General features: G+C 41.8%; 2 protein-coding genes across 25 annotated transcripts in view; both read left to right on the forward strand.

The window, feature by feature from the left end:
• Positions 1 to 13,605, forward strand: part of LOC115181234 (E3 ubiquitin-protein ligase UBR5) — a 44,173-nt gene extending 30,568 nt beyond the window's left edge. For 12 of the 23 annotated variants that reach the window (XM_029743254.1, XM_029743258.1, XM_029743255.1 and 9 more), the window contains 17 exons: positions 3,787 to 3,959; positions 5,429 to 5,563; positions 5,943 to 6,157; positions 6,479 to 6,599; positions 7,066 to 7,450; positions 7,613 to 7,700; positions 8,297 to 8,407; positions 9,594 to 9,738; positions 9,868 to 9,998; positions 10,264 to 10,324; positions 10,736 to 10,917; positions 11,099 to 11,183; positions 11,297 to 11,452; positions 11,796 to 11,909; positions 12,244 to 12,427; positions 12,693 to 12,778; positions 12,892 to 13,605. In XM_029743254.1, the coding sequence (XP_029599114.1) occupies positions 3,787 to 3,959; positions 5,429 to 5,563; positions 5,943 to 6,157; positions 6,479 to 6,599; positions 7,066 to 7,450; positions 7,613 to 7,700; positions 8,297 to 8,407; positions 9,594 to 9,738; positions 9,868 to 9,998; positions 10,264 to 10,324; positions 10,736 to 10,917; positions 11,099 to 11,183; positions 11,297 to 11,452; positions 11,796 to 11,909; positions 12,244 to 12,427; positions 12,693 to 12,778; positions 12,892 to 13,104 (2,585 nt within the window). In that variant the 3' untranslated portion in view covers positions 13,105 to 13,605. The remainder of the gene's footprint in view (positions 1 to 3,786; positions 3,960 to 5,428; positions 5,564 to 5,942; positions 6,158 to 6,478; positions 6,600 to 7,065; positions 7,451 to 7,612; positions 7,701 to 8,296; positions 8,408 to 9,593; positions 9,739 to 9,867; positions 9,999 to 10,263; positions 10,325 to 10,735; positions 10,918 to 11,098; positions 11,184 to 11,296; positions 11,453 to 11,795; positions 11,910 to 12,243; positions 12,428 to 12,692; positions 12,779 to 12,891) is intronic. The other 11 variants (XM_029743257.1, XM_029743263.1, XM_029743270.1 and 8 more) reach the window with 11 other exon arrangements.
• Positions 13,606 to 14,018: 413 nt separating this feature from the next.
• On the forward strand, positions 14,019 to 27,054 carry LOC115181417 (protein LYRIC). 2 transcript variants are annotated; one of them, XM_029743349.1, is made up of 12 exons: positions 14,019 to 14,569; positions 14,735 to 14,857; positions 15,415 to 15,496; positions 17,649 to 17,846; positions 18,886 to 18,954; positions 19,182 to 19,340; positions 21,710 to 21,772; positions 22,051 to 22,193; positions 22,664 to 22,777; positions 22,985 to 23,089; positions 23,316 to 23,433; positions 25,617 to 27,054. In XM_029743349.1, exons 1-12 carry the CDS (start codon positions 14,237 to 14,239, stop codon positions 25,685 to 25,687), a joined length of 1,578 nt encoding a protein of 525 aa, XP_029599209.1. In that variant the 5' UTR covers positions 14,019 to 14,236; the 3' UTR covers positions 25,688 to 27,054. The 2 variants fall into 2 exon arrangements, with proteins under 2 accessions (XP_029599209.1, XP_029599208.1); XM_029743348.1 differs by having other exon boundaries at positions 14,020 to 14,569; positions 22,661 to 22,777.
• Positions 27,055 to 27,139: the final 85 nt, after the last annotated feature.

Here is a 27,139-nt window from a genome sequence, read left to right on the forward strand (position 1 = left end):
TGGTTCAGGTTATTAATCAACCTACCAGGGTGTTTACAAACACTACAGGAACACGATCATCCACATGTATCGTTCACATTTTTACTAATGCTGTAGAACTTTGTTCTAAAGCTATATCTGTACCCATTGGATGCAGTGATCACAATATTGTGGCTATATCCAGGAAAGCCAAAGTTCCAACAGCTGGGCCTAAAATAGTGTATAAGAGATCATACAAAAGATTTTCCTGTGATTCTTATGTGGAGGATGTTAAAAATATTTGTTGGTCTGATGTGATTAATGAGGAGCATCCAGATGCTGCACTTGATGAATTTATTATTATTGCTGCTTCCAATTATTGATAAACATGCACCTGTTAAGAAACTGACTGTTAGAACTGTTAAGGCTCTAAGAATTGAGGTATTGAAAAACTGTTTGAAAGAGATGGGGCAAAAGGAGTGGCTAATAAGTCTAACTGTACATCTGACTGGCTTACTTACTGCAAATTGAGAAATTGTGACCGAACTCAACACAAATAAACTTTATTATGAAGCCAAGATCAATGATATAAAGAATGATGGGAAAAAAACTGGAGTACTTTTCAATTTAATTATGGTCAGAAAGACATTCGACTCCATCTTTCATCGAATCAGATGGTTTATTCATCACAAAACCATTTCATGTTGCCAATCATTTTTGGCAAAGTGGGCAAACTTAGGCAGGAAGTGCCCACGTCAAACAGTGAGCAATTATATTCATGCATAAAAAAACATTATCAAAGAAAAGCAGTGCAATTTTGAATTTTGTAAAGTTAGTTTGGGAGAGGTGGAAAAATTATTGTTAATGATCCTTAATGACAAACCTCCTGGCATTGACAACTTAGATGGAAAGCTACTGAGGATGGTAGGAGTGGCTATAGTCAGCTATCAGTCATATTTTTAATCTGAGCCTAGAGGATAATCTTTGTCCTCAGGCCTAGAGGGAAGCCAAAGTACTTACGCTACCCAAGAGTGAAGCGGCCTTTACTGGTTCTAACAGCAGACCTATAAGCTTGCTGCCAGCTCTTAGCAAACTTGGAAAAAATTGTGTTTGACCAAATAAAATGCTATTTCGCTGTAAACAAATTAACAACAGACTTTCAGCATGCTTATAGAGAAGGGCACTCAACGTGTACTGCACTGATGCTTGGTTGAAAGAAACTGATAAGATTGTGGGAGCTGTACTATTAGATTTCAGTGCAGCCTTTGATATTATTGACCATAACCTGTTGAAAAACTTAAGTGCTATGGCTTTTCAACCTCTGTCATATTGTGGATTCAGAGCAATCTATCTAATAGAACTCAAAGGGTGTTCTTTAATGGAAGCGTCTCTGTCAAACGTGGTGTACCACAGGGCAGCTCTCTAGGCCCTCTACTCTTTTCTATTTTTATCAATGACCTGCCACTGGCATTAAACAAAGATATGTGTCCATGTATGCTGATGATTCAACCATATACACATCAGCAACCACAGCTAATGAAGTCACTGAAACCCTTAACAAAGAGTTGCAGTCTGTTTTGGAATGGGTGGCCAGTAATAAACTGGTCCTGAACATCTCTAAAACTAAGAGCATTGTATTTGGTACAAATCATTCCTTAAGTGCTATACCTCAGTTGAATCATCTGATAATGAATGGTGTGGTTGTTGAACAAATTGAGGAGACTAAATTACTTGGCGTTACATGAGATTGTAAACTGTCATGGTCAAAACATATAGATTCAATGGTTGTAAAGATGGGGAGAGGTCTAGCCGTAATAAAGAGATGCTCTGCATTTTTGACACCACACTCCAAAAAGCAAGTTCTGCAGGCTCTAGTTTTGTCTAATCTTGATTATTGTCCAGTCGTGTGGTCCTGTGATGCAAGGAAAGACCTAGTTAAGCTGCAGCTGTTCCAGAACAGAGTGGCACATTTTGCTCTTAAATGGAGTCAGAGGGCTGATATATAAATACTATGCATGCCGGTCTCTCTTGGCTAAGAGTTGAGGAGAGGCTGACTGCATCACTTCTTTTCATAAGAACCATGTTGAAAATCCCAAATTGTTTGCGTAGTCAATTTACACACAGCTCTGATGCGCACACACTTACCCCACCAGACATGCCACCAGGGGTCTTTTCATAGTGCCCAAATCCAGAACAAATTCAAGAAATGTACAGTATTATATAGAGCCCTTATTGCATGGAACTTCTTTCCATCTCATATTGCTCAAATAAACAGCAAACCTGGTTTTAAAACGCAGATAAAGCAACACCTCGCGGCAAAACACCTCTCCCCTGTTTGACCTAGATAGTTAGTTTGATATGTTGGCTACGTGTGCCTTTTTAAAAATGTATGTAGTTCTGTCCCTGAGCTGTTCTTGTCTAATGATGTTCTTCTGTATTATGTTTCATGTTTTGTGTGGACCACAGGAAGAGTAGCTGCTGTTTTTGCAACAGCTAATGGGGGATCCTAATAAAATACCAAATACCATCACGGTCACCTAATCATCCCCAGCTTACAATTGGCTCATTCACCCCCCCTCCCCTGTAACTATTCCCCAGGTCGTTGCTGTAAATGAGAATGTGTTCAGTCAACTTACCTGGTAAAATAAGGGTTAAATAACAAATAAACATGCTTGACCATTGGTTAAAGTTCTTACTGTGGAATGCAATGTTTGGTTTTCGCCAGGCATAATGGGACCCATGTCATCCAAAAAGTTATACTTTTGACTCATCTGTCCATAGAACACTCATTCTTCAGGTGCTTTTTGGCAAAATTGAGCCAACTTTTTTTCCCCCATTATGTCTGGCGAAAACCAAACACTGCATTCCACAGTAAGAAACTCCTACCAACGGTCAAGCATGGTGATGGTTTGGGGATGCTTTGCTGCCTCAGGACCCGGATGACTTGTCTTAATAGAAGGAATCATGAATTCTGCTCTGTATCAGAGAATTCTACAGGAGAATGTCAGGCCATCCGTCTGAGTTGAAGCTGAAGCGCATCTGGGTCATGAGGCAAGAAAATGATCCAAAATACACAATCAATTCTACATGAAAATGGTTAAAAAGCAACACATTTTGAATGGCCTAGTCAAAGTCCAGACCTAATCCCAATTGAGACGACATTGTGGCAGGACTTGAAACGAGCAGTTCATGAAGCCACAAATGTTGCTGAGTTAAAAAGGTCTGCATGCAAGAATGGGCCAAAATTCCTCCACAGTGACGTGAGTGACTTAACAACTACAGGAAGCATTTGATTGCAGTCATTGCAGTTAAAGGTGGCACAACCAGTTATTGAGTGTAAGGGGGCAATTACTTTTTCACACAGGGGAATTGGGTGTTGCATCACTTTGTTAACCAAAATGTGTACTTATTTTAATTATTTGTAAGCTCAGGTTCCCTTTATCTAATATTAGGTTTTAGTTGAAGATCTGATAACATTCAGTAGCAAAAATAGAGAAAATCAGAAAGGGAGCAAATACTTTTTCACGTCACTGTTGGTCATGGCTCTCCAAACCTGTTCACGGAGAGCTACCCTCGTCGGTTTTCTCTCCGACCCCAGTTAAGTAACCTGATTCAGATTATCAACTAGCTAATTATTAGAATCAGGTGCGTGTGATTACAGTTGCCGTGAACCTACAGGACGGTAGCTTTCCAGGAACTGTTGAAGAGCCCTGATGTAGGTGATGGGTAGTTTTTTGGTCAGTCTTTCCTTGTTGGCTAGTCTTTCCCAGTGGTCTTTTGCAGTGTGGAGAAATGCAGGGAAGCAGTGCTGACCTCTCTCCCTCTCAGGTTCCACGCTCCAGGATAAGGAGGATGACCCAGTCCCTGCTGAGATGGGACAGAACCACCCGTTCTTCCGGCGCTCTGACTCCATGACCTTCCTGGGCTGTATCCCCCCCAACCCCTTCGAGGTCCCCCTGGCTGAGGCCATCCCCCTGGCAGACCAGCCTCACCTCTTGCAGGTTAGCACATTTTTCATTTGCACTGACCGGTATAGGTCGTTATCAATAAAACGTCACAATACAGTGCAGAGCGTTACGGTCCAGCTCGACTAAAACCATTGACAACTACATGCTGTTTTTTAAGGGATTGTAAAATAAATGTTAACTATTTGGTTTTTATATCATCACCTACTGAAGAGTATAGTCAGAACTACACAGTTTAGATTATTCCACATTTAGCTCTATCATCAGAGTTATACAGCAAGTAACTGCATGCTTGTCATGATCAGTCAACGTCAATTGATCATGTATTTTCAGATTCGTCAGGGTAGCCTATCATTTGGCATGTAGCTAGCTAAGTTTCACTTGGCTTGCTTCATCAGAGGTTAGGCTTTTGGAAGAGCTTGACATCGGCAAGTCCTTGTCAAATTGTCATTCGGACTACTGTCTTCACCTCTATAGATGCCAAGCAAATGAAACGATAGACTTTTAGTTTATCCCCTGAAAGTTAGCTTGTTAACTAGCCATTTTGATGTCATCTGTTATTGGCTAGCCAATTTGACATGGTCCATAAATCATGTCTGTCAGCAGCAATTGTGATTAAACACCAAAAAAAATGTTAAAGGGTTAATGTTAGCTAACTTCACTAGGTAGGTCTACGTTGGTTGGAGAAAAAAGTACATAAGGTCTACTTACCACTATGTTTAGCCAAGTGTACAAAGTTTGTACCTGTGGCTTGCAAAGTAAGTCATTATCAGCTAACGATAGGCTTACATCGGCAAATGCGCCCTTCTGCTGTTTGACAAGCAGAGCCCACAAAGGATGGTGAAGTGAACCTAAAACCTCTCATACTTATCAGGTATAGTTCACTTATAATTCAATTATCCAATTAATGGTGGCCAATATTGAGATATTGTGAGTCTACCTTCACGTATCTGAAATTACATGTTCAATTGATGTTTACCGATCATGACAAGCATGCAGTTACTTGCTGTATAACTCTGACAGAGCTAAATGTGGAATAATCTGAACTGTGTAGTTCTGACTATACTCTTCAAGAGGTGATGGTATTAAAACCAAATAGTTATAACATTTATTTAACAACCCCTTAAACGGACTTTAGTTGTCAATGGATTTAGTGGAGCTGGGGGGTCTCCTTGCCCCCCAGCAGGCAAATCGAACGTTCGGCACCTTAGTGTAACATTTGATTGGTAACTACCTATAAGAGAAATTCAAATAACAAAGTGGAATTCAAGTGACATGTGCAGGTGAAGTCCTAACGGACTCCCAAAACAGCCTGTGTTACGACAGTAATTATGTTAATACACAGCTATAGAGCTTCTTTGCCTACTTATACCTTTATGGAGCAAGCTGTGCAATCTAGTCTAGAAGTCAATAAATCCACCACTACCAATACGTTGATAATCTGTTTTTTACTTTGTTACAATAATATGACACTGCAACTTATTTTACATTTTTCTACCTCCCAGCCCAATGCAAGGAAGGAGGATCTGTTTGGCCGTCCTAGTCAGGGCCTGTACTCGTCCTCGTACACAGCAAGCAAAGGCCTGGCCGAGGCCACCCTGGACCGCAGCTGCCTGGAGGTTAACATGGGCTCCTCTCAGGTATACATAACGCACTGCCCGCCCTGACAACACACCAGCCCTGCTCTAATACTCTTATCATGCATCCTTCCTTTATCCCTCATCCCTTCAATCAACATGCATCCTTTCCTCATCCCCCCCTTCCCTGCTTTCTTGGAAGAATCACTGGCCTAACATGACTGGATTGGTGAAAGCAATGCAATCTGGAAAGCTTGCTAACGCCAATCCATGTTAGATCAGTGATTAGTGCTTCATGGAAGGAAAAAGAGGAAGGAGAGATGCATGAAATTATTGGAGCAGGGCCACAGTCTTCACAGTACATTTCCATCCTAAAACAAAAACATTCATTATAGCACCATTCATTAGAACCACAGCTGTGTTGTCCCCATGGATCCCACAGATCCTACCCACCAAGATGTCCTACTCAGCCAACCTGAAGAACGTGATGAGTATGGAGACTAGTCAGCGCGGCCGAGAGGACCAGCCCATGGACCAGGAGCTAGTGGCTCCAAAGCCAGGCCCCTCACCCCACGACCTAGCTGCCCAGCTGAAGAGCAGCCTCCTGGCTGAAATAGGCCTCACTGAGAGCGATGGACCCCCGCTCCCTTCCTTTAGGTATGGTGCATGTGTCTTAGTGGCTAGTAAATAAATGAAAATCCCATCTAGGTTTGCTTTCTCAGTTCGCTCTCGATTTGCTTTAGTAAGGAAACAATGAATATAGTTATATAGTAAGGAAACAAAGAATATAGCTTATATAAATAAAAATGTTCCCCACTCAATTCTCTCCCTCTCTTTGCCTATTACAACTGCATATGTAAATGCTCCTTACTCTCCCGTCTTTGGTATTAACAAGGACGTAACATCGTTGTGCCTTCTGTGTTCTCTAGACCCCACTGTAATATTAACCAGGAAGTATATCATCTCTGTCCTCTCCAGACCCCACTGTAGTTTTATGGGGATGGTGATCTCCCATGACATGCTGCTGGGCCGCTGGCGTTTGTCTCTGGAGCTGTTCGGACGCGTCTTCATGGAGGATGTTGGAGCAGAGCCTGGATCGGTATGCACACTCAGGGATTGGTGTTGAAACACTTATATTTACAGTATTTCTCTAACCTCAAACCATTAATACAATGAAATCCACAAAAATATACAGCTAGACACAAAATAAAGAAAAATACCATTATCAAGATTGGCCAGAAAGTTTGAATTGCCTGGCTGAGCTGTTGAACAGCGCATTGATCCTTCAAATGGAACTGTTAAGGCTTTACCTGTGGATTATCGTGAATAACTAATGGCTATCAACCAATCAGAATCCCGGATCCAAATGTAAGTTTTTATTACAGTAGACGAGTCACTAAGGCACTACAGATTTCTGTCCCCAGATCTTGACAGACAAACATGTAATAAAGAAAAGTACAATTACCAAGATGAGATCAGGACTAAAAAAAAACATCTGTTAAACATTAGAAACAGTTGAAGATCTAACCAGACATTTAATCCTGCCTGTCTGATCCCGTCTCCAGATCCTGACCGAGTTGGGGGGCTTTGAGGTGAAGGAGTCTAAGTTCCGCCGGGAGATGGAGAAACTCCGTAACCTCCAGTCCCGTGACCTGGCCCTGGAGGTGGACCGTGACCGTGACCAGCTGATCCAGCAGACCATGAGGCAGCTCAACACCCACTTTGGCCGGCGCTGCACCACCACACCCATGGCTGTGCACCGCGTCAAGGTCACCTTCAAAGACGAGCCGGGCGAGGGTAGTGGTGTGGCCCGTAGCTTCTACACGGCCATCGCTCTGGCCTTCCTGTCCAATGACAAGCTGCCCAACCTGGACTGTGTGCAGAGCGTCAGCAAGGGCATGCAGGCCAGCAGTACGTGTCATCACGATTACAACTCAAGTATGACATTGAGTATGAAACTACTAGCGTCAATTTATGAATTACTTAACTCAAATGGCAGTTTAACATGGTGGTGGTGATAACTTACTACTACCACCACTCTGGGGGAAGCAAGAGGAATTTCAGAATAGAACAGAGATATACATCTTTCCTAAAGTCTCCCTCTGTGTGTAGATCTGATGCAGCGGCTGAGGAACAGAGACCGGGAGAGGGAGCGGAGGAGTGGAGGGCTCCGAGCCGGCTCTAGGAGAGACCGAGACAGGTGAGACATACCTCCCTGCCCACCAACCCTGTGGTTGTAGTGTGTTGTGGGCTATTAGGACATGTTGCCTTTCAGAAAACATTTGACCATCTGTTAATGTGTTAGGCTGGAGTTACACAAAGCCACCTTTAAGCAAATTTTGTTGCATTTAGAGGTCGCAAGTGACGTCTCAAGCAACTTTGCTGATACACTAAGTAACTCAAACGTGATTGAAATTGTGTGCAACAGCCAATCAAATTGAAGCTGCATTGTCATATGGTTTGAGAAGTCGTAACTCACCTAATGTCATCTGCTGCAGTACATCATGATTTTACTCAATTGTTTATTCAACCGCATGGTTATTGTATAAGAATGGATTTGGACAAAATGCTGGCTGTACAATTTAGCTAGATAGTCAAAATGAAAATGTTATTTAGCTAGCTAGCAACGAGCTAACCAAGCTAGCAATGAACGAAGCTAGCTAGTGCAGTTCATGTTGAACATTTTTAGTTGAAACTGGTCTGAGAGGTCTGGGTTCACTTCAAAAATTACATTTATTGACTACCAAACCATGTACCTTAACCATGACTTCCCATAATGCCAATATTTATTTACAGCTCCCGTTTGGCTAATGTCTCTTCTACCAACCTTGATCGCGGTTCCCGCAGCACTGACAGCTGTGTTGACATGACAACTGGGTCGGAGTTCCGAACCTTCAAATGGATCATGTGCGAAGCATTCATTTTGATTGGCTGTTGCTTGCAACTAGTGCACAAAGTTGAATTTTTTGGAACTTGATGCAACCACGTTGTAGATTAATTGCTTATCAGTTGCTGGGGGTGTTACACAAAGCAATCCAAATGCAACATAGTTTGAAAGTTATAACTATAGCCTTATACATCTCACCACTGAAAAAATAAAATGTACACTACTGAGCTGAGCCGAGCCTAGCTGACCTGGTTACGCATCCACCATAGTTTCTGGCCTGCACTGCATTGTCTCACGTCGGATAACATGGCGGCCGTCTGCACTGATCTGTCTGATCTCGCAAAAACTCATGGGATAGCTGAAAAGAAGTCCGGCTACAATATGCTGTCCTAACATTAAAAAATGTTACCACGGTGTGACATCGTCCACTGAACCCTCTTTCATCCTCGAGTCAGTTAATCTTACCAAAAACTATAAACCTGTAGCTAATGTTTAACAAAAATGTAATGAGCAAGTCTTCACAACCTAATTCTATTTCTAGCGAAGGTGTATTGTGGTGGTAGAATCCGTATTTATGAAATTCTATATGTACGAACATTCCTAATCCATCCATATGAAAAGACAAGGATGCTGACACCAGTTCACACACTCAATGCTGAAAACTCCCTCTAGCTCTAGCAATGCACATGAGTTTTCATGCTATCTGTTCTGCTGTGATAAGCGCGCTGAGTTCTACAGCACAGCTGACTGCTCTCTGCAACGTTATCGTGTTGGCCAAATGTTACAAAGTAGCGAGGCACAATGGCAGCTGTCAATCAGATGCATGCAGATTTCTTAGAACAGTTCAATAACTTTGGTTCTGTACTTCATCAACAAGCTGTTAAACTAGATACTGTGTGACCATTCAAACAAGCTTGTACTGGGCTGTTAGCTGGATCATGGTTTGCCGTAGTAGCCAGTGAGCTACCGAGAGCGGAGCAATTTTCAGAATTAGGTACTACTGTTAAGCGGATGAGCAAAATCAAAATTTTATAGATGAGTTCCACGTCCTACAAGACCGATCGGTTGAGGGACCAGCGTTGCGTAGGAGTGACGCGATCTGGCGTAAGACAATGGCCTGCACTGGCCAGTTTGGTTCGGGTCGGCACGATGGTGTAGAACGTTTGAGGGTGCAAGCTAACCTTCCCTTCTGTGTGTGTGTTCCAGGGACTCGAGGAGACAGCTGTCCATTGACACCCGGCCCTTCAGGCCAGCCTCGGAGGGGAACCCCAGTGATGAACCTGACCCCCTGCCTGCCCACAGACAGGCCCTGGGAGAGAGGCTGTACCCCCGTGTCCACGCTATGCAGCCGGTACCTACCAGCTTTATATATATATATATATATATATATATAATACTGTATGTGATGGGTGGTGAATGAGTGAAAACCTCAGGACTGTCTACATAATGTGACTGACTGGTGTTGTTCCTTCCTCTCCAGGCATTTGCCAGTAAGATCACAGGGATGCTGCTGGAACTCTCCCCAGCCCAGCTGCTGTTGCTCCTGGCCAGTGAGGACTCTCTCAGGGCCAGGGTGGAGGAGGCCATGGAGCTGCTCATTGCACATGGAAGGTATAGTACAGTGTCTTATTCACCACTCTAATTTTGTTCTCAAAATGGCACCCTACTCACAGTGCACTACTTTTGACCAGTGCCCCAAATGCTATATAGGGAATAGGGTGCCGTTTGGGACGCATCGTCACCCTACACAATTTCAAGGATGCCCTCTTGGCCAGGTCTCCCTTGTGAAAGTGTTTTTTTTTAACCTCCAATAGGACAACCTGGTTTGATTAAAAATAAAGGATACACTGACTAAAACCCCTCTCTCCTTCCACAGGGAAAATGGTGCTGACAGCATACTGGACCTGGGTCTCCTGGAGGCTCCTGAGAAAGCACAGGTAAGCTTCAGCTCTCTGTCTCCGGTCCCAGCATGCCTCAGCTCTGTGGTCCAGGAACACAAGTCATTAGACATGCCTGTAAGAAAGTTGTATGAAGAATAAAAGGAATGTGGCTTAGGACATTCATTTACTAGTTAGATTTCTCTGAATGTGGCTGTTTTTAGAGGTTTACTACAGCATAATATAAATATTCACCTCATGATCACCCACTGATATTATGCTCTAATAGTAACAGAGGGTATATAGGGGACTGTTTTAATGTCAACATTTCAGCCTTAGCAACCTTTCTCAATACCAGTCACTTATATTTTACTGGGTGGCACTGATTTTCATTATTTTACGCTGTAATAACAATATCATTTGTCAATTATTGTCAATTGTGAATAAAGTTCCTCATTTTCCTGGTTGTAGCAGCAGGAGAACCGTAAGCGTCATGGCTCCACCCGCAGTGTGGTGGACATGGAGCTGGACGACCCTGAAGACGGAGATGACAACGCTCCCCTGTTCTACCAGCCCGGGAAGAGAGGCTTCTACTCTCCCCGGCCCGGCAAGAACACGGAGGCCAGGCTCAACTGCTTCAGGAACATCGGCAGGTAAGTCTTAGCATCCTGTTTCCTTTATAGTGCAACCAGGACCCATAGGGAATAGGGGGCCATCTGGAGTGCAGCCAATATTTACTTGTATTCAGGGATAAAACAACTAAATATTATGTAGCCTACCTCAAAGAATTTCCAAGTATTTAATTTTTTTTACATCTATTTTTTTCTTCTCCAGAATACTAGGGCTGTGTCTGCTGCAGAATGAGCTCTGTCCAATTACCTTGAACAGACATGTCATCAAGGTGCTGCTCGGCAGAAAGGTAATGAGTACCACTGTTATATGGGCACCGTTGTACACTGCTATATGGAAACCGCTGTATCTGGACTTGTACACGGATATAGTTCTCATCAGTATGTGTGTGTCTGTGAGCAGGTGAACTGGCATGACTTTGCCTTCTTTGACCCGGTAATGTACGAGAGCCTGCGGCAGTTGATCCGTCACTCTCAGGCTGGAGAGGCGGAAGCTGTCTTTGCAGCCATGGACCTGGCCTTTGCCATAGACCTGTGTAAGGAGGAAGGGGCTGGACAGGTAAAGATAACTCATGGGGAGAATATTTCACATAGTCAACTCAGGAAGATTTTCAGTCCCGATTTTTTTTTTGTTTGTTTTTTTTTTGTTTTTTTTTATTTTTATATTTCATTATTTTCGTTATATTTTTGCAATTGCCTCTGACTGCATGCTCTGGTTTTAATGCACTCTGTCGCAACTGTCATTTCACTGTACTTGTGCATGTGACATTAAACATTCGAAACTGCAATGTTTTGCATTTATCAGAAGTTGACTGTTTTGAAAAGCCTTCTATTGTGACAGAATGTTATGAAACATGGCATTATATTATTAACATGCCGCCTGCTGTCCATGGCTATATCAGGTGGAGCTGCTGTCAGGTGGGGTCAACATGCCTGTGACTCCTCTCAACGTTTACGAATACGTGAGAAAGTACGCCGAACACAGGATGCTGGTGGTTGCCGAGCAACCTCTTCATGTGAGTTGTACAGTAATGTGGCACTGTATACAAGTGAATTACCATTTTCTATAATAAGGGGAACCAAGTGGGGCATTCTGTATTGAGTTAGGTCTTAAGTTAGCCTGGTCCCAGATCTGTTTTTATTTTTGGCATGACAATGACCATAGGAGTTTCCAAAACAGAATATTGGAAACCAGTCCAGTCTAAAGCTGGAGAAGGGATAAACCTAGATGTGTACAGGGACCATATTGTAGCGTGTACATGTATATGAGATCTCAGCTGATAAGAAAGGGAAGGGTGTGTACTGTAATGATGTTGACGTTTAATGTTAATACGGTTTTGTCTCTCTCAGGCGATGAGGAAGGGTCTGTTGGATGTCCTTCCAAAGAATGCCCTGGAGGACTTGACAGCTGAGGACTTCAGGCTGCTGGTCAACGGCTGTGGAGAGGTCAACGTGCAGATGCTCATCAGCTTCACTTCCTTCAATGATGAATCTGGTACAAAGACCTTGGCCCGTATTCACAAAGAATCTCAGAGTATGAGTGCTGATGTAGGATCAGTTTTGCCTTTTTGATCACAATGAATAAGATAATATGGACAGGGAGACCTGATCCTAGAACTGTAAAACCTGGATGTATTTAGTTTTCTTTTGGTTATTGATCCTCACCCTTACACTTTTTTAGCTATGCAGTTAGAAGTCTTGTAACAAAGTTTGTACTTTTACATGACTTAAATGTGTTTTGAGTTTATGGTTGATGATTGAGTCACTTATTTTTGTTATCCCACTCTGAATCTCAACAGGGGAAAATGCTGATAAGTTGTTGCAGTTTAAACGCTGGTTTTGGTCCATCGTGGAGAAGATGAGCATGACTGAGAGGCAAGATCTGGTAAGAAATTATTTTCACTACCTGATGCAGTCCCAGTTTATTACATGTCATTTTTATCTGCACAATCTCTAATATAAATTCCAATACAATCTGATTCCTCTCCCTCTCTGCAGGTGTACTTCTGGACCTCCAGTCCGTCTTTGCCAGCCAGTGAGGAAGGCTTCCAGCCCATGCCCTCCATCACCATCAGGCCTCCGGACGATCAGCACCTGCCCACGGCCAACACCTGCATCTCGCGCCTCTACGTGCCACTCTACTCCTCCAAACAGATTCTAAAACAGAAACTCTTACTAGCCATTAAGACCAAGAACTTTGGTTTTGTGTAGAGGTTGACAAACATGTTTACCTGTTATGTAATATTTACCTAGTTCCATTTTTGTAGATTTGTTTTTTGTCTATACAATTTTATGGAATTTGAAGAAAATACAAAAATGCTGTCGCTCCCCTGGCGGTTATTTTGTTTGTGTTGTGAACACAGACAGCTTGTTCTTATTTTATTTTTAAGAAAAAAATTAGTTCTGAAGGTAATATACATTCCTGCATTGGCTTTGTAAAGTTGAAGCACTCCGCTCTATTGGCTTAAAACTTTACTTCCCAGGAATTTGGCTCAACAGCAAACTGTGTGCCGAAGCTCAGCCAAAGAGGATCGCAGTAGAAGTATTTAAAAAGTAAAAGTATTAAAAAAAACACTGTGATTATGATTTTGTTCCTTGCCCTAAACAGAATACTTACTATCACTGACAGTTCGCTGCTGCCTTGGTGGAAAGTAATTATTTTTCTTGTATAGGGGGAGTAGGGAGTTTCAAAATAAACTTGGATGCAAATTATCTCTTTAGTCTCTTGATTGTTGTAGAATGTATTTCTGAATATGGTTTAAATCGATGACCTCACAATAAGTGCTAGGCATGCTGATAACCTGGTTTTGAGAATTTAAGACTGCAATGATTTAGAAAGCGCAAATACATCCAAGCATACAATAAAACAGGCCACACACTCCACTTGACCAGGTGGACAGCTAAGGTTCAGTTTGGTTCAAGATATGTGATTTACCATTGAGCATAGCTTTAAATCAAATATACTGATAACTAACCCCAATTAATCTGTTCTGGTCCAGGACCATCATTCTTTGTCTGTATGAGGAAATTCGTCATGATTTCAGAGGGACTCCTCCTTCCATGACGTTACACCAATCGTAGAGCGGGATGCTGCTAAGCGCTGCCTTTTTTTCTGTTGCTCCTTGAAATCAACCTTCTTGCTTTATCAGTGGGCAAGAAACCGGTTCATCAGTCATACGAGCTGGACACAGCTAGTTATACGACGGACTCAAATGTTACATGAGTGACAGCTAGCTAACGCGTTAGCGATGATCGTGGTTTTATTGTTTGCCCTGTCAACCGTTATTTTTAGCCAGCTAACGTTAACTTTTGTATATTCTGTCAATCATTGAGATCAACCCAAATGGCAGAGAACTGGCAGGACGCGACCTGTCAACAGGTCAAGTTGATAGCAGGTCGCCTGAATGAGCTTCTTTCCACTGGCCTAGACCTCTTGCACTCAGAACTCGGGTTGGATTTTGGAGTGAAGCCCGAGATTCCGCCATGGTTGATCTTCTTAGCAGCGTGCATTGGGCTCGTGCTAATGGTGGCTATGTGGGCCTCCGCATGTCGCGGGCTCTTAAAGAAGCGACCGACCATAATTGAAGTTGAGACCGTTGAAAGCACTAAACTAGCTCCTATCAAGGTGGCAAAAGCAGAGGAACCGAAAAAAAAGAAAAGAAAACCTACAGAAAAGGTAACGTTTTCAATGTTGGCTTACTAGCTAATTTTGACAGCTCTGTCAGTGGCTAGCTAGTAGTAGCCGACATTCGCATGATTAGGCTAGCTAGATTAAACTGTCACATGAGCCAAACTAATATTTGTTTTTAAATTCAGCCTTGTCTTCTCCTTTGCCCCACAGAAATCACAGCCAAATGGTAGTGTAGTTGCTGAGCTACAAGAGGAAGTCAGAGCGACTGAAGAAGACAACCTGCCAGTAGTGCCACATCATTCTCCTCAAATCAAGACAGAAAAGGCTTCTGAGGTAGGCCTAATGTTGCTTGTAGAGGCAGATGCTTGTATGCTATCCTGGGAGACTAGTGAAAGAGTTGAATCTGTTGTATACAACGGACTTTGTTTTGTATGTAAAATAATTTCAGATCTGCTTGGTTATAGCTAGCTACATAATATCCACATTTCTGCACTAAACATGCCTTGAAGATGAGAACCGGCCTTATGGCGTGTGTAGTGGAGTTTTACTAGTGATGATGTGGCTTTTAGACTAGAGGCCTGCCTCCCTTAGGACGCTTACTGTCCTGTGACGTGCAGGGTCTGGTTGCCAGATTTTAATTTGCAGATGTAGCAAATCCTAAAGGATGGGACCGATGGCTTCCTTCCTTAGCTAGTGTCAAGTGTGGACGTGTATGTGATTTCATTTGTTTATTTTGACCTAGCTTGACCGTGTTGACTTGATTGAGTGACTTTAATAACATGGGGTTTCAGTTCTAATGGTGCAGGGGGGATGCATCTGTATGTTACCACTTTCGCTTTCTTTGCCTTGTAGCATTAATCCACCATACATGTTGAATTCTATATGTTTAGCTAAAGAAGACTAAGAAGAAGCAGAAACAGGCAGTAAAGGAGGCTAAGAAGACTTCTTCTCATGGCAAGGAATCAGAGGAAGGTACGTCATAAAGCACCACCACTAATATCACCAACTGTTTCAATCATTTGTGCCTAGCAAAACGCAGTTGGGACTTACATTTACAGATAATTATTACATCCTTGCAGAGAAATTTAAATTATTCATATTTTTGTTAGTCTATGAATGCATGATTGATTGAGTCTATCTGACCAGGATTTTTTTTGGGGGGTGGGGAGCACTGCTCTAGGATCTGCGTTCTCCCTTTCCAAACTTACCTTAACATTAGCATTATTCCACAAGACGGATGGATCAGCTCCTAGAGAGATCACCTATGGTTACAAATATCGAGGCGGCTTATTCTAATGCTTACCCTATAATGCACTAAATTCAGATTGTGCACATGTTACACCATGAAATGTATATAAAAATGTATCGGTAGCTTACAAATAGCTAAATAAAACTAAATTGCATTAACATGAACTTGATTTCCATATCATTAAAATATATACAGTTGAAGTCGGAAGTTTACATACACCTATGCCAAATTTATTTAAACTCCGTTTAAACTCCTGACATTTAATCCAAGTAAAAATTCCCTGTTTTAGGTCAGTTAGGATCACCACTTTATTTTAAGAATGTGAAATGTCAGAATAATAGTAGTGATTTATTTCAGCTTTTATTTCTTTAATCACATTCCCAGGGGGTCAGAAGTTTACATACACTCAATTAGTATTTGGTAGCATTGCCTTTAAATTGTTTAACTTGGGTCAAACATTTTGGGTGGCCTTCCACAAGCTTCCCACAATAAGTTGGGTGAATTTTGGCCCATTCCTTCTGAGAGAGCTGGTGTAACTGAGTCAGGTTTGTAGACCTTGCTCGCTCACACTTTTTCAGGTCTGCCCACAAATGTTCTATAGGATTGAGGTCAGGGCTTTTTGATGGCACTCCAATACCTTGACTTTCTTGTCCTTAAGCCATTTTGCCACAACTTTGGAAGCATGCTTGGGATCATTGTCCATTTGGAAGACCCATTTGTGACCAAGCTTTAACTTCCTGACTGATGTCTTGAGATATTGCTTCAATATATCCACAATTTTCTTTCCTCATGATGCCATCTATTTTGTGAAGTGCACCAGTCCCTCCTGCAGCAAAGCACCCCCACATCATGATGCTGCCACCCCCGTGCATCATGTTTGGGATGGTGTTCTTTGGCTTGCAAGCCTCCCCCTTTTTCCTCCAAACATAATGAAGGTCATTATGACCAAACAGTTATATTTTTCTTTCATCAGACAAGAGGACTTTGCTCCAAAAAGTACGATCTTTGTCCCTATGTGCAGTTGTAAACTGTAGTCTTGCTTTTTTATGACGGTTTTGGAGCAGTGGCTTCTTCCTTGCTGAGCGGCCTTTCAAGTTATGGCGATATAGGACTAGTTTTACTGTGAATATAGATACTTTGTACCTGTTTCCTCCAGCATCTTCACAGGGTCCTTTGCTGCTGTTCTGGGATTGATTTGCACTTTTCGCGTCAAAGTACATTCATCTCTAGGAGACAGAACACGTCTCCTTCCTGAGCGGTATGACGGCTGCGTGGTCCCATGGTGTTTATACTTGCGTACTATTGTTGGTACAGATGAACGTGGTACCTTCAGGTGTTTGGAAATTGCTCCCAAGGATGAACCAGACTTGTGGAGGTCTACAATTTTTTTTCTGAAGTCTTTGCTGATTTATTTTGATTTTCCCATGATGTCAAGCAAAGAGGCACTGAGTTTGAAGGTAGGCCTTGAAATACATCCACATGCACACCTCCAATTGACTCAAATTATGTCAATTAGCCTATCAAAAGCTTCTATAGCCATGTCATTTTCTGGAATTTTCCAAGCTGTTTAAACACTGTCAATTTAGTGTATGGAAACTTCTGACCCACTGGAATTGTGATACACTGAATTATAAGTGAGTGGTCTGAGGCAGTCGTTAAATAACGAGCATTTTCAAGAGCAACTTTAGATATGATGGTTTTGGGAAACAGCTTGGAGATGTAACGGTGTTCCTAAGAAGGTTCTAACGATGAACATAGTTTTGAGATGCTTTTGGGAAACCGGACCCAGAGCCTTGACATTCTAACAGTGGATTTGAACATGAGATGTAGGCCTATTTAACTTCCTCCTACTAACTTGCCCCATGTCTCTATCAGTATCAGGCACCTGGGAGACCAAGATCAGTAACAAGGAGAAGCGTGAGCAGCGCCGTAAAGACAAGACCACTGGTGACGGGTCAGGGAGCCCTGGAGGAGTGGATCCTCTGCATAGTACTCCTCCCACAGAGTCAACCAAGGCCAGCCCTAAAGCTGCAGCCCCTGGGTCTTGCTCTGAGAAGAAGGAAAAGAAGAAAGGTAAAGCTAGCTCGGTCTAGCTAGGTCTATCACCTTATGGTATACCTCTGCTGGCAAAAGGCTGCAGCTGAGCAGGACTGAGCTTGGTTAAAGACTCACACACTTACACAAACTTTCTGTAAACAGCAGTGGTGTAAAGTACTTAAGTAAAAATACTTTAAAGTACTATACTTAAGTAGTTTTTTGGGGTATCTGTACTTTACTCTACTATTTATATTTTTGACTACTTTTACTTCACTACATTCCTTAAGAAAATATTGTACTTTTTACTCCTTACATTTTCCTTGACACCCAAAAGTGCTCGTTATATTTTGAATGCTTAGCAGGATGGGAAAATTGTCAAATTCACTCACTTATCAACCGAACATCCCTGGTCATCCCTACTGCCTCTGATCTGGCGGACACACTAAACACACATGCTTTGTTTGTAAATTATATCTGAGTGTTGGAGTGTTCCTGGTTTTCTGTAAATTAAAAAAAAAAAAAGAAAATGGTGCCATCTGGTTTGCTTAATATAAGGAATTTATACTTTTTATTTTTGATACTTAAGTATATTTTAAACCAAATACTTTTAGACGTTTACTCAAGTAGAATTTTACTGGGTGACTTTTACTTGTTATTTTTTTTAAGGTTCTTTACTTTTACTCAAGTATGACAGTTGACCAGGTGGACAGCTAAGGTACTTTTTCCACCACTAGTAAACAGACTAATTTGTCATCCAGGGAGACTGCTACTCTCTGTCTTCTCCTGTTATTGAGTTCTGCTGGTTCCCTGTTGGTCAGACCTGCTATAAGTACAGACCCTGGAGGACTCTGAGCCCAGAGAGAGAGAGGTGCTGCTTGTCAACTGCTCTGTTTAGCCTAGAATCCAAACTGACATGCGTTTTACCACTGAAACAATAGAAACTGAGCATATCGGTTTGGATTCCAGGCTACTGCTCTTTTTGTGTTGACCTGCTATCCCTTTGCAAATAGGAAATATAAATGTATATGGAAATATAGCTACAGCCTTGCCTTTTTAACATCTGTCATTTCCACAGGAGAATCCTCCAAATCCAAAGCTGAGAAAGCAGATGCTGTCGCTGCTGTTGCTGAAGTCAGACCTCAAGGTAAAAATATACATATCCATTAAAATTGGCATCTGATTAAGGGTTAGGAGAGAGGTTCATGAAAGGGTGAAATCAAATCATATCCCATTTTAAGAAAACAAATTAGCTACATGCTCTTACTTGTACAGTACTTGGTTGGAGTCCTTTTCTTTGGCACACTATTTAAAGTGGTGCCAATGTGTGGATGTTCTTGAAGGTTGTTAAATGTGTGTGTGTGTTGGTGTCAGCTATCAGCAGTGAGGAGGCTCCGGTAGTGACTGGAGAACGGCCTGACCTGGCTGTGACAGCCCAAGAGGCCCCAGCCCTTACCATTGTTCCTGAGGAGGGGCACTGGACCACTTCTGAGAGCAACCAAGACACCGCTGTCTGGGGGCAGGAGACTGAAGGTAATGATAGTAGTAATATTTCCCTGGAATATACACTGCATATATACAGTGGCCAAAAGTTTTGAGAATGACACAAATATTAATTTCCACAAGGTTTGCTGCTTCAATGTCTTTAGAAATTTTTGTCAGATGTTACTATGGAATACTGAAGTATAATTACAAGCATTTCATAAGTGTCAGGCTTTTATTGACAATTACATGAAGTTGATGCAAAGAGTCAATATTTGCAGTGTTGACCCTTTCTTTTTTAAGACCTCTGCAATCCGCCCTGGCATGCTGTCAATTAACGTCTGGGCCACATCCTGACTGGTGGCAGCCCATTCTTGCATAATCAATGCTTGGAGCTTTTCAGAATTTGTGGGTTTTTGTTTGTCTACCCGCCTCTTGAGGTTTGACCACAAGTTCTCAATGGGATTAATGTCTGGGAAGTTTCCTGGCCATGGACCCAAAATATCGATGTTTTGTTCCCCGAGCCACTTAGTTATCACTTTTACCTTATAGCAAGGTTCTCCATCATGCTGGAAAAGGCATTGTTCGTCACCAAACTGTTCCTGGATAGTTGGGAGAAGTTGCTCTCGGAGGATGTGTTGGTACCATTCTTTATTCATGGCTGTGTTCTTAGGCAAAATTGTGAGTGAGCCCACTCCCTTGGCTGAGAAGCAACCCCACACATGAATGGTCTCAGGATGCTTTACTGTTGGCATGACACAGGACTGATGGTAGCGCTCACCTTGTCTTCTCCGGACAATCTTTTTTCCAGATGCCCCAAACAATCAAAGGGGATTCATCAGAGAAAATGATTTTACCCCAGTCCTTGGCAGTCCAATCCCTGTACCTTTTGCAGGATATCAGTCTGTCCCTGATGTTTTTCCTGGAGAGAAGGGGCTTATTTGCTGCCCTTGACACCAGGCCATCCTCCAAAAGTCTTTGCCTCACTGTGCGTGCAGATGCACTCACCTGCCTGCTGCTATTCCTGAGCAAGCTCTACTGGTGGTGCCCTGCTCCCGCAGCTGAATCAATTTTAGGAGACGTCCTGGCGCTTGCTGGACATTCTTGGGCGCCCTGAAGCCTTCACAACAATTGAACCGCTCTCCTTGAAGTTCTTGATCTGATAAATGGTTGATTTAGGTACACTCTTACTGGCAGCAATATCCTTGCCTGTGAAGCCCTTTTTGTGCAAAGCAATGAAGATGGCATGTGTTTCCTTGCAGGTAAACATGGTTGACAGAGGAAGAACAATAATTCCAAGCACCACCCTCCTTTTGAAGCTTCCAGTCTGTTATTCAAACTCAATCTGCATGACAGAGTGATCTCCAGCCTTGTCCTCGTCAACACTCACACCTGTGTTAACGAGAGAATCACTGAGATGTCAGCTGGTCCTTTTGTGGCAGGGCTGAAATGCAGTGGAAATGTTTTTGGGGGATTCAGTTATATTTGCATGGCAAAGAGGGACTTTGCAATTCATCTGATCACTCTTCATAACATTCTGGACTATATGCAAATTGCCATCATACAAACTGAGGCAGCAGACTTTGTGAAAATTCATATTTGTGTCATTCTCAACTTTTGGCCACGACTGTACATATAATCAAATCAAACTTTACTTGTCATATGCAGGTGATACAGAAAAGTATACACAGTACAATTAAATTTTTACTGGCAGGAGTTTTTCACTGAGGTTTTATATTGTAATGTTGTGTTAGGAGGATGAACTGTCAATTTTGCGGGGATAACATCAGGTAATGGACTGACTGTTCTTTGTATACTCCTGGTGTAGGATCACCTTTTGGCCTCTAGATGGCATGGTTTACAGTACAGACAAGTATACTGCCCCAAAGGCAAAATGCACAAACTATGAATTTGGTCAAAATATTTGATCTGTTGTAATGGCCAGGTATATTATCTGATTTAATGTGGTATTTAGCTTTCTGACACAAGAACAATCCAGTTAAACAGAATATATCATGGAGTATCAGAAATTGCTGTCTAGACAGAAAGACTGAAGTCAGATTTTGCAGTAAAAAATAAAAATAATTAGTTACTGCGTTTTGTCTTTGTAGGGCAGTATAGATATTTAATCAGATTGTATAATATGGAAAAAAATTAACTATTAAAGGATTTGAAAAAAATCATATGGCAATATTAGTTTGAGTGTATTGGTGATAGTCTGCCATTAAGCCAAGTCGTTGTGTGCTCTGTCTAAAAACAATTATCATGTGCTTTCACTCATGGAATTAGCTGTTAGGGGTTCAAAGGTTAGGGGGGTGGGATGACCTGAAATATTCTACTTTCACAAAATGTTATGCTGTTTTCAAATGAAACACAATACCTTGCTCTTGTTAAAGCTTTTAGACGTGATTTGTTTTTAGAACCCCAGCTGCTGTGTCCCAGCCAGCCTAAGCCCCAAGTGGAAGACGAGTCGTCTGGTCTGAGTAAGTAAAACAAACCTTTACACTGGCAATAAAAGTCATAGAGCAGGGATTAGATAACCAATTACGTGCCACGCCCTGTTCTATCTTAATCACAAAATGAGTAGCTATACGGGTTGCAAGGTGGTCTGTAGATCAGTGATTCTGCACAGTCCAACTGCATTGTAGTCAGGAGACTGCTGTAGGAGTGAAAATCATCATCTCTGTCTGTACCATGTGTTGTAAAGGTTGTGTATTTGTGATGTGTTTTAACTAGAGCTTTCCTCTGGATGTGTTTTCAGATGGTGATGGGTCTGCTGATGCAGCGGACGGGGGCTCTGCCTGGAATAACCCAGGGGAGGGGTGGGGGAACTATGGGGAACTCCCTGCTCCAGTAGAGGCTGTCCCCCCTGCCCTCGAGGAGCCCCTGCCAGAGACTGTCAAGGTTAGTCTTTCCTGGTTAAACAGGACATTTCATCATGGAGAGAGATGTCAGGGATTTTATTTAAATGTTGCATTTAAAAACCTCTAAATATAACCTTATGCATATGTGAGGATAGACTGACTGGTAGGGTGCACTACATTCTTGAAATGGAACTAATTTGACTGCAGTGCAACAGTTGCTTGTAAAGAGACCATGCTCTAACCTCTACAAGGTTCTGCACGGAGTAATATTAGTGATTTGTGGATTTTCATTTTAAAAGCCTCTGACGAACATAACTGCACATTTAAATTTCAGGAGCCTTCTCATGTATAAAAAATATCTGCTGCTTACTGTACGAGCTCCCCTTATTATTTTGACTTTTTAAGCTCAAGTTGGGGAAAGGTTGTCAGGTTAAGTTGATTTAGGTTGAGCAGTCTAGATCTGTCAAATATTTGATTTAGTTTTGTACTTTGAATGTTGTTTCACAGCAGGTATCTGATGAAGAGAGAGAAACTGCAGAGCCTGCCGCTGATGGAACTGGTAAATCGAAGAAGAAGAAAAAGAAGAAGAAGAAGCAAGCTGAAGATGCTGTAGTTACTGGCCAGGTAACACCGTAGACTAAGCACTTACTGGAATTCCTCAACATTATTACAATATTACTATAGTAATTAGTCTTATTACACAGGAATAGAGCAACTTAATTTAAACTGTTACCATCACTCATTAGAACTATATTGCTGAGTCCCTCATTGGGTCGTTGCTACCTGTGACCTTCCTGATTGGTTCATATTTGGTCTGTCTGTTATTGACAGGAGTCGGAGGAGCCAAGTAAAAAGGTTGTTACTGAGGCCAAGGTGAAGAAGCAGCCAATCCAGGAGCCTGCTGCTCCTACTGTCCAGGCTGTCAACGCTGCGAAGGTTGGTGACACTGTTCTTTTGACCTCAATGTCCGGGTCTCAAATGGCACCCTATTCCCTAATAGTGTACTACTTTTGACTAGGGCTCGTAAGGACAATAAAGGAAATAGGGTGCCATTTAGGGCACTATTTCTGTCTGTTTTGGGGATGCCTGTTGGCCCAAGAGCACCCCCAGAGGCAGAAGTTCTTTATAGCCTCTTTAATCCCAAGGTTTCTTCTTCCTGCAGGCAAGAGTGGAGCAACCAGTGGTGGTTCAGAACACAGCCCCCATCACACAAGTGCCACCCCAACCCGCAGAGACAAAGCCTACTGCCAAGCAGAACAGTTTACCTGCTCCAACACATAGTAAGTGTATCAGAACTAAATGTGGATCACACTGGAGTCTGGTCTAGTGGTAGTGCTGCAGACCCTGGACTACGTATCTCCGCCAGCAGCTGGGGTCCGATCCCTGCGTACACCTTACTTCACTTTATACTTTCCTCTATTCTGTATCCCCACTTATTCCTTGCTATACTATGATCACAATAGAAACACATTGATATTAAAGGAGGAATAGCTTTCCCTTGCCCTCAATCAGATCGAGACATCTCACCTTCCTCCTCCTTACCTTACCTGCTCACCTTCCTCCTCCTTACCAGATGTCGTCCCTAGTTGTGGCAACATGTAGCTATTAATTTCTGGAGGCGTAGGAAGCAGCTAGGCCAGGTTATTACTACCAGATGTCCCTCTCTCCATTAAGTTTGATTGGCTATCCCAGCTCTGAACTAGCGCATCAGCCCTTCTCTTTAATGTATCAATCATACGGTTGTAAAATTTCGGTAAGTTTCCCAAAATTCTCAGGATTTCCTGAAATCCTATTTAGAAGATTCCTGGAATTAATTTTGGATTAAGAAGGAAGTTCGAGAATCGTCCAACGAGGGGAAGTTACAGAAATGTTGCAACCCTAAAAACACAAGGCTGTATACAGGCAGGGCTGTTCTCTCAGCCTCCACTCAAACTTCTCTACAGCTGCACTGTTTCTCAATCCACTCCTGCAGGACTACACCTCCACGGGGTTGCACCTTTCTGTTCCACTCCAGTTAATATCCAAGCTAGAGGTTGACCAATTAATCGGAATGGCCAATTAATTGGGGCCGATTTTCAAGTTTTCATAACAATCGGTAATCTGCATTTTTGGACACCGATTATGGCCGATTACATTGCGCTCCACGAGGAGACTGCGTGGCAGGCTGACTACTTGTTACGCGAGTGCAGCAAAGAGCCAAGGTAAGTTGCTAGCTAGCATTAAACTTATCTTATAAAAAACTATCAATCTTAACATAATCACTAGTTAACTACACATGGTTGATATTACTAGTTTATCTAGCTTGTCGTGCGTTGCATATAATCGATGCGGTGCCTGTTAATTTATCATTGAACAACCTACTTCGCCAAACGGGTGGTGATTTAACAATCGCATTTGTGAAAGTACCTAACCATAAACATCAATGCCTTTCTTTAAAATCAATACACAAGTATATATTTTTAAACCTGCATATTTAGTTAATATTGCCTGATAACATGAATTTCTTTTAACTTGGGAAATTGTCACTTCTCTTTCGTTCTGTGCAAGCAGCGTCGGGGTATATGCAGCAGTTTGGGCTGCCTGGCTCGTTGCGAACTGTGTGGAAACACTTTCTTCCTAACAAAGACCGTAATTAATTTGCCAGAATTGTTCATAATTATGACATAACATTGAAGGTTGTGCAATGTAACAGCAATACTTAGACTTAGGGATGCCACCCGTTTGATAAAATACGGAACGGTTCCGTATTTCACTGAAAGAATAAACATTTTGTTTTCCAGATTTCTGTGTATTATTATATTCTAATTAAGTCTATGATTTGATAGAGCAGTCTGACTGAGCGGTGGTAGGCAGCAGCAGGCTCGTAAGCATTCATTCAAACAGCACTTTCCTGCATTTGCCAGCAGCTCTTCGCTGTGCTTCAAGCATTGCACTGTTTATGACTTCAAGCCTATCAACTCCCAAGATTAGGCTGGCAATACTATAGTGCCTATAAGAACATCCAATAGTCAAAGGTATATGAAATACAAATTGTATAGAGAGAAATAGACCTATAATTCCTATAATAACTACAACCTAAAACTTCTTACCTGCGAATATTGAAGTTACTGCGTTTTGTCTTTGTAGGGCAGTATAGATATATAAATATTTTTTTAAATTAAATAAATAAACAAATAAAATCGACCGATTAATCGGTATCGGCTTTTTTTGGTCCTCCAATAATCGGTATCTGCGTTAAATCATTATCGGTCGACCTCTAATCCAAGCCCTTGATTGGATGATTTAGGTGGTAGTACTGGGCTAGAACAAAAATGTTCACTCCCTGGTGATCCTTTTGGAATGAATTCTACACACTTCCTTGTTCTAAAGTCTTATTTGTTTCTGTTTTATTTTTTACAACCTGTATCTTGTCTTAGGAGTCCCGTATTGTTAGACTTATCTCCCTGTGCGTTTTCCCCCATAGAAAAACCTGAAGAGAGCCAGCCTTCCAAACCAGTGATGATGAAGAAGAAGCGGGCAAGAAGAGAAACATGAATTGGAGTCATGAACATGAAGTGTAATGCAAAATACATTGGATAAAACAACAGCTGTTCATCTTGTTTGTGCAACATTTAAATACTTGCCCTTTTAAAAAAAACAAAAACTTCTAAGTTCTGACCGGCCAGCTTCATGTCCAAAATGCAGCCTGGTCAAGCAGACTAGATCTAGATTAACTGTAAAGCTAAATTCTGCGATTCTGATCAATATCGTAGTGTGGGCACACATGAAAACTGTTTTCCAATTCCAATGAATCTTTTGAACGATCATGTTTGAATAGACATCTAGAAAAAGACTAATAAATCCTGATTTAATTGTGATTGGGATGTTGTGGCTTTGAGATTAATATTATAGAGGAAGAGTCAGCTGAGTCACGTTAACATTACAGGCCTTTATTCTGCAGTCTTTGTTTGCTGTTTATATCGTTAACCATATTGGTGCAGTGACTCATGCTCAAACGGTCAAGTCCAACACTAGGGTCGTGTTCAATAGGACACATGGTAGCAAACCGCTTTGAAAGGGATAAACTAAATAAGCGATTGCTATCTGACAAGTTCAGGTAGTCCTCCCCATTTCAGTCCATGTCGTAGTGTTTGGTGCCTAATGAACACGATCCAAGGGAATCATGTTTAGCATTTGGATGCAGGTGGTGTTAGTGGTATCTCTGCTGTACATGGAAAAGAGACATACTTTCAGTTACTTGCTGTTATTTTGACCATCAGTGTTGTGCTCAGATGTGTAGTTGCTTCTACCATTGATGGCTGTGTTGTCCTGTCCACCCGTGGTTGATGATTCAAAAGTCCTTTACCTTTTGTAACCTCTTTGTAATAAAAACGCTTCAAGCCATATGTAAAAATAATACAAAATAAAGGCCCTTTTCTATATTTGATTTGTCTATTTTGTATTTCTATTGTTTTCCCATTTAATCAGTTAACTCTATTTTTCAGGGGGGTTTTTTAGCAACTGACTGGTGTGTAGTGTTTAGTCCTGCTGTAGACAGGATGGTTTCAAACTGCTTTAATCAATGATATACTTGTAATGATGCAGTAATCAGGAATACAATTTGATGCCTTAATTGGTTGGGTAATGTAGGCATGTGCTCTACCAACAGTTTTAATGTATTGTGTTCTATGTTGGACCATGTTTATTCTGCACCCTGAATCTTTCTCCACTTGTCTTTCTTCCTCTGGAAATGTGAATTGCTTCCATTTCTCCTGATTGGGGACAGTAATGTCTGTTGAATTATTTAAATTGTGTTTGATACTTGTCCTTTACCTCTGTCTTTATTGTCAGAATGTTCCAAATGCAATAGACTCAAATATGCCCTTTTATGTTCATTTCTACCATAAAGATCATAAACAAAGGCATTATTGTGAAGTGTGAATGTTCTTATTCAACATATCCCAATAAACATAGCAGGCAGCTACAGTGTAACTATTTAAATTTCCC

This window comes from Salmo trutta, chromosome 3, assembly GCF_901001165.1.
Source record: "Salmo trutta chromosome 3, fSalTru1.1, whole genome shotgun sequence".
NCBI classification, from domain to species: domain Eukaryota; kingdom Metazoa; phylum Chordata; class Actinopteri; order Salmoniformes; family Salmonidae; genus Salmo; species Salmo trutta.

Coding starts and splice junctions, on each gene's coding strand:
- LOC115181417 (XM_029743348.1), top strand. CDS start 14,237: ATGGCAGAGAACTGGCAGGACGCGACCTGTCAACAGGTCAAGTTGATA. Junction 14,858..15,414: donor AGACAGAAAAGGCTTCTGAG/GTAGGCCTAATG, acceptor CTATATGTTTAG/CTAAAGAAGACTAAGAAGAA. Junction 22,194..22,660: donor CCCTGCCAGAGACTGTCAAG/GTTAGTCTTTCC, acceptor GTTGTTTCACAG/CAGGTATCTGATGAAGAGAG.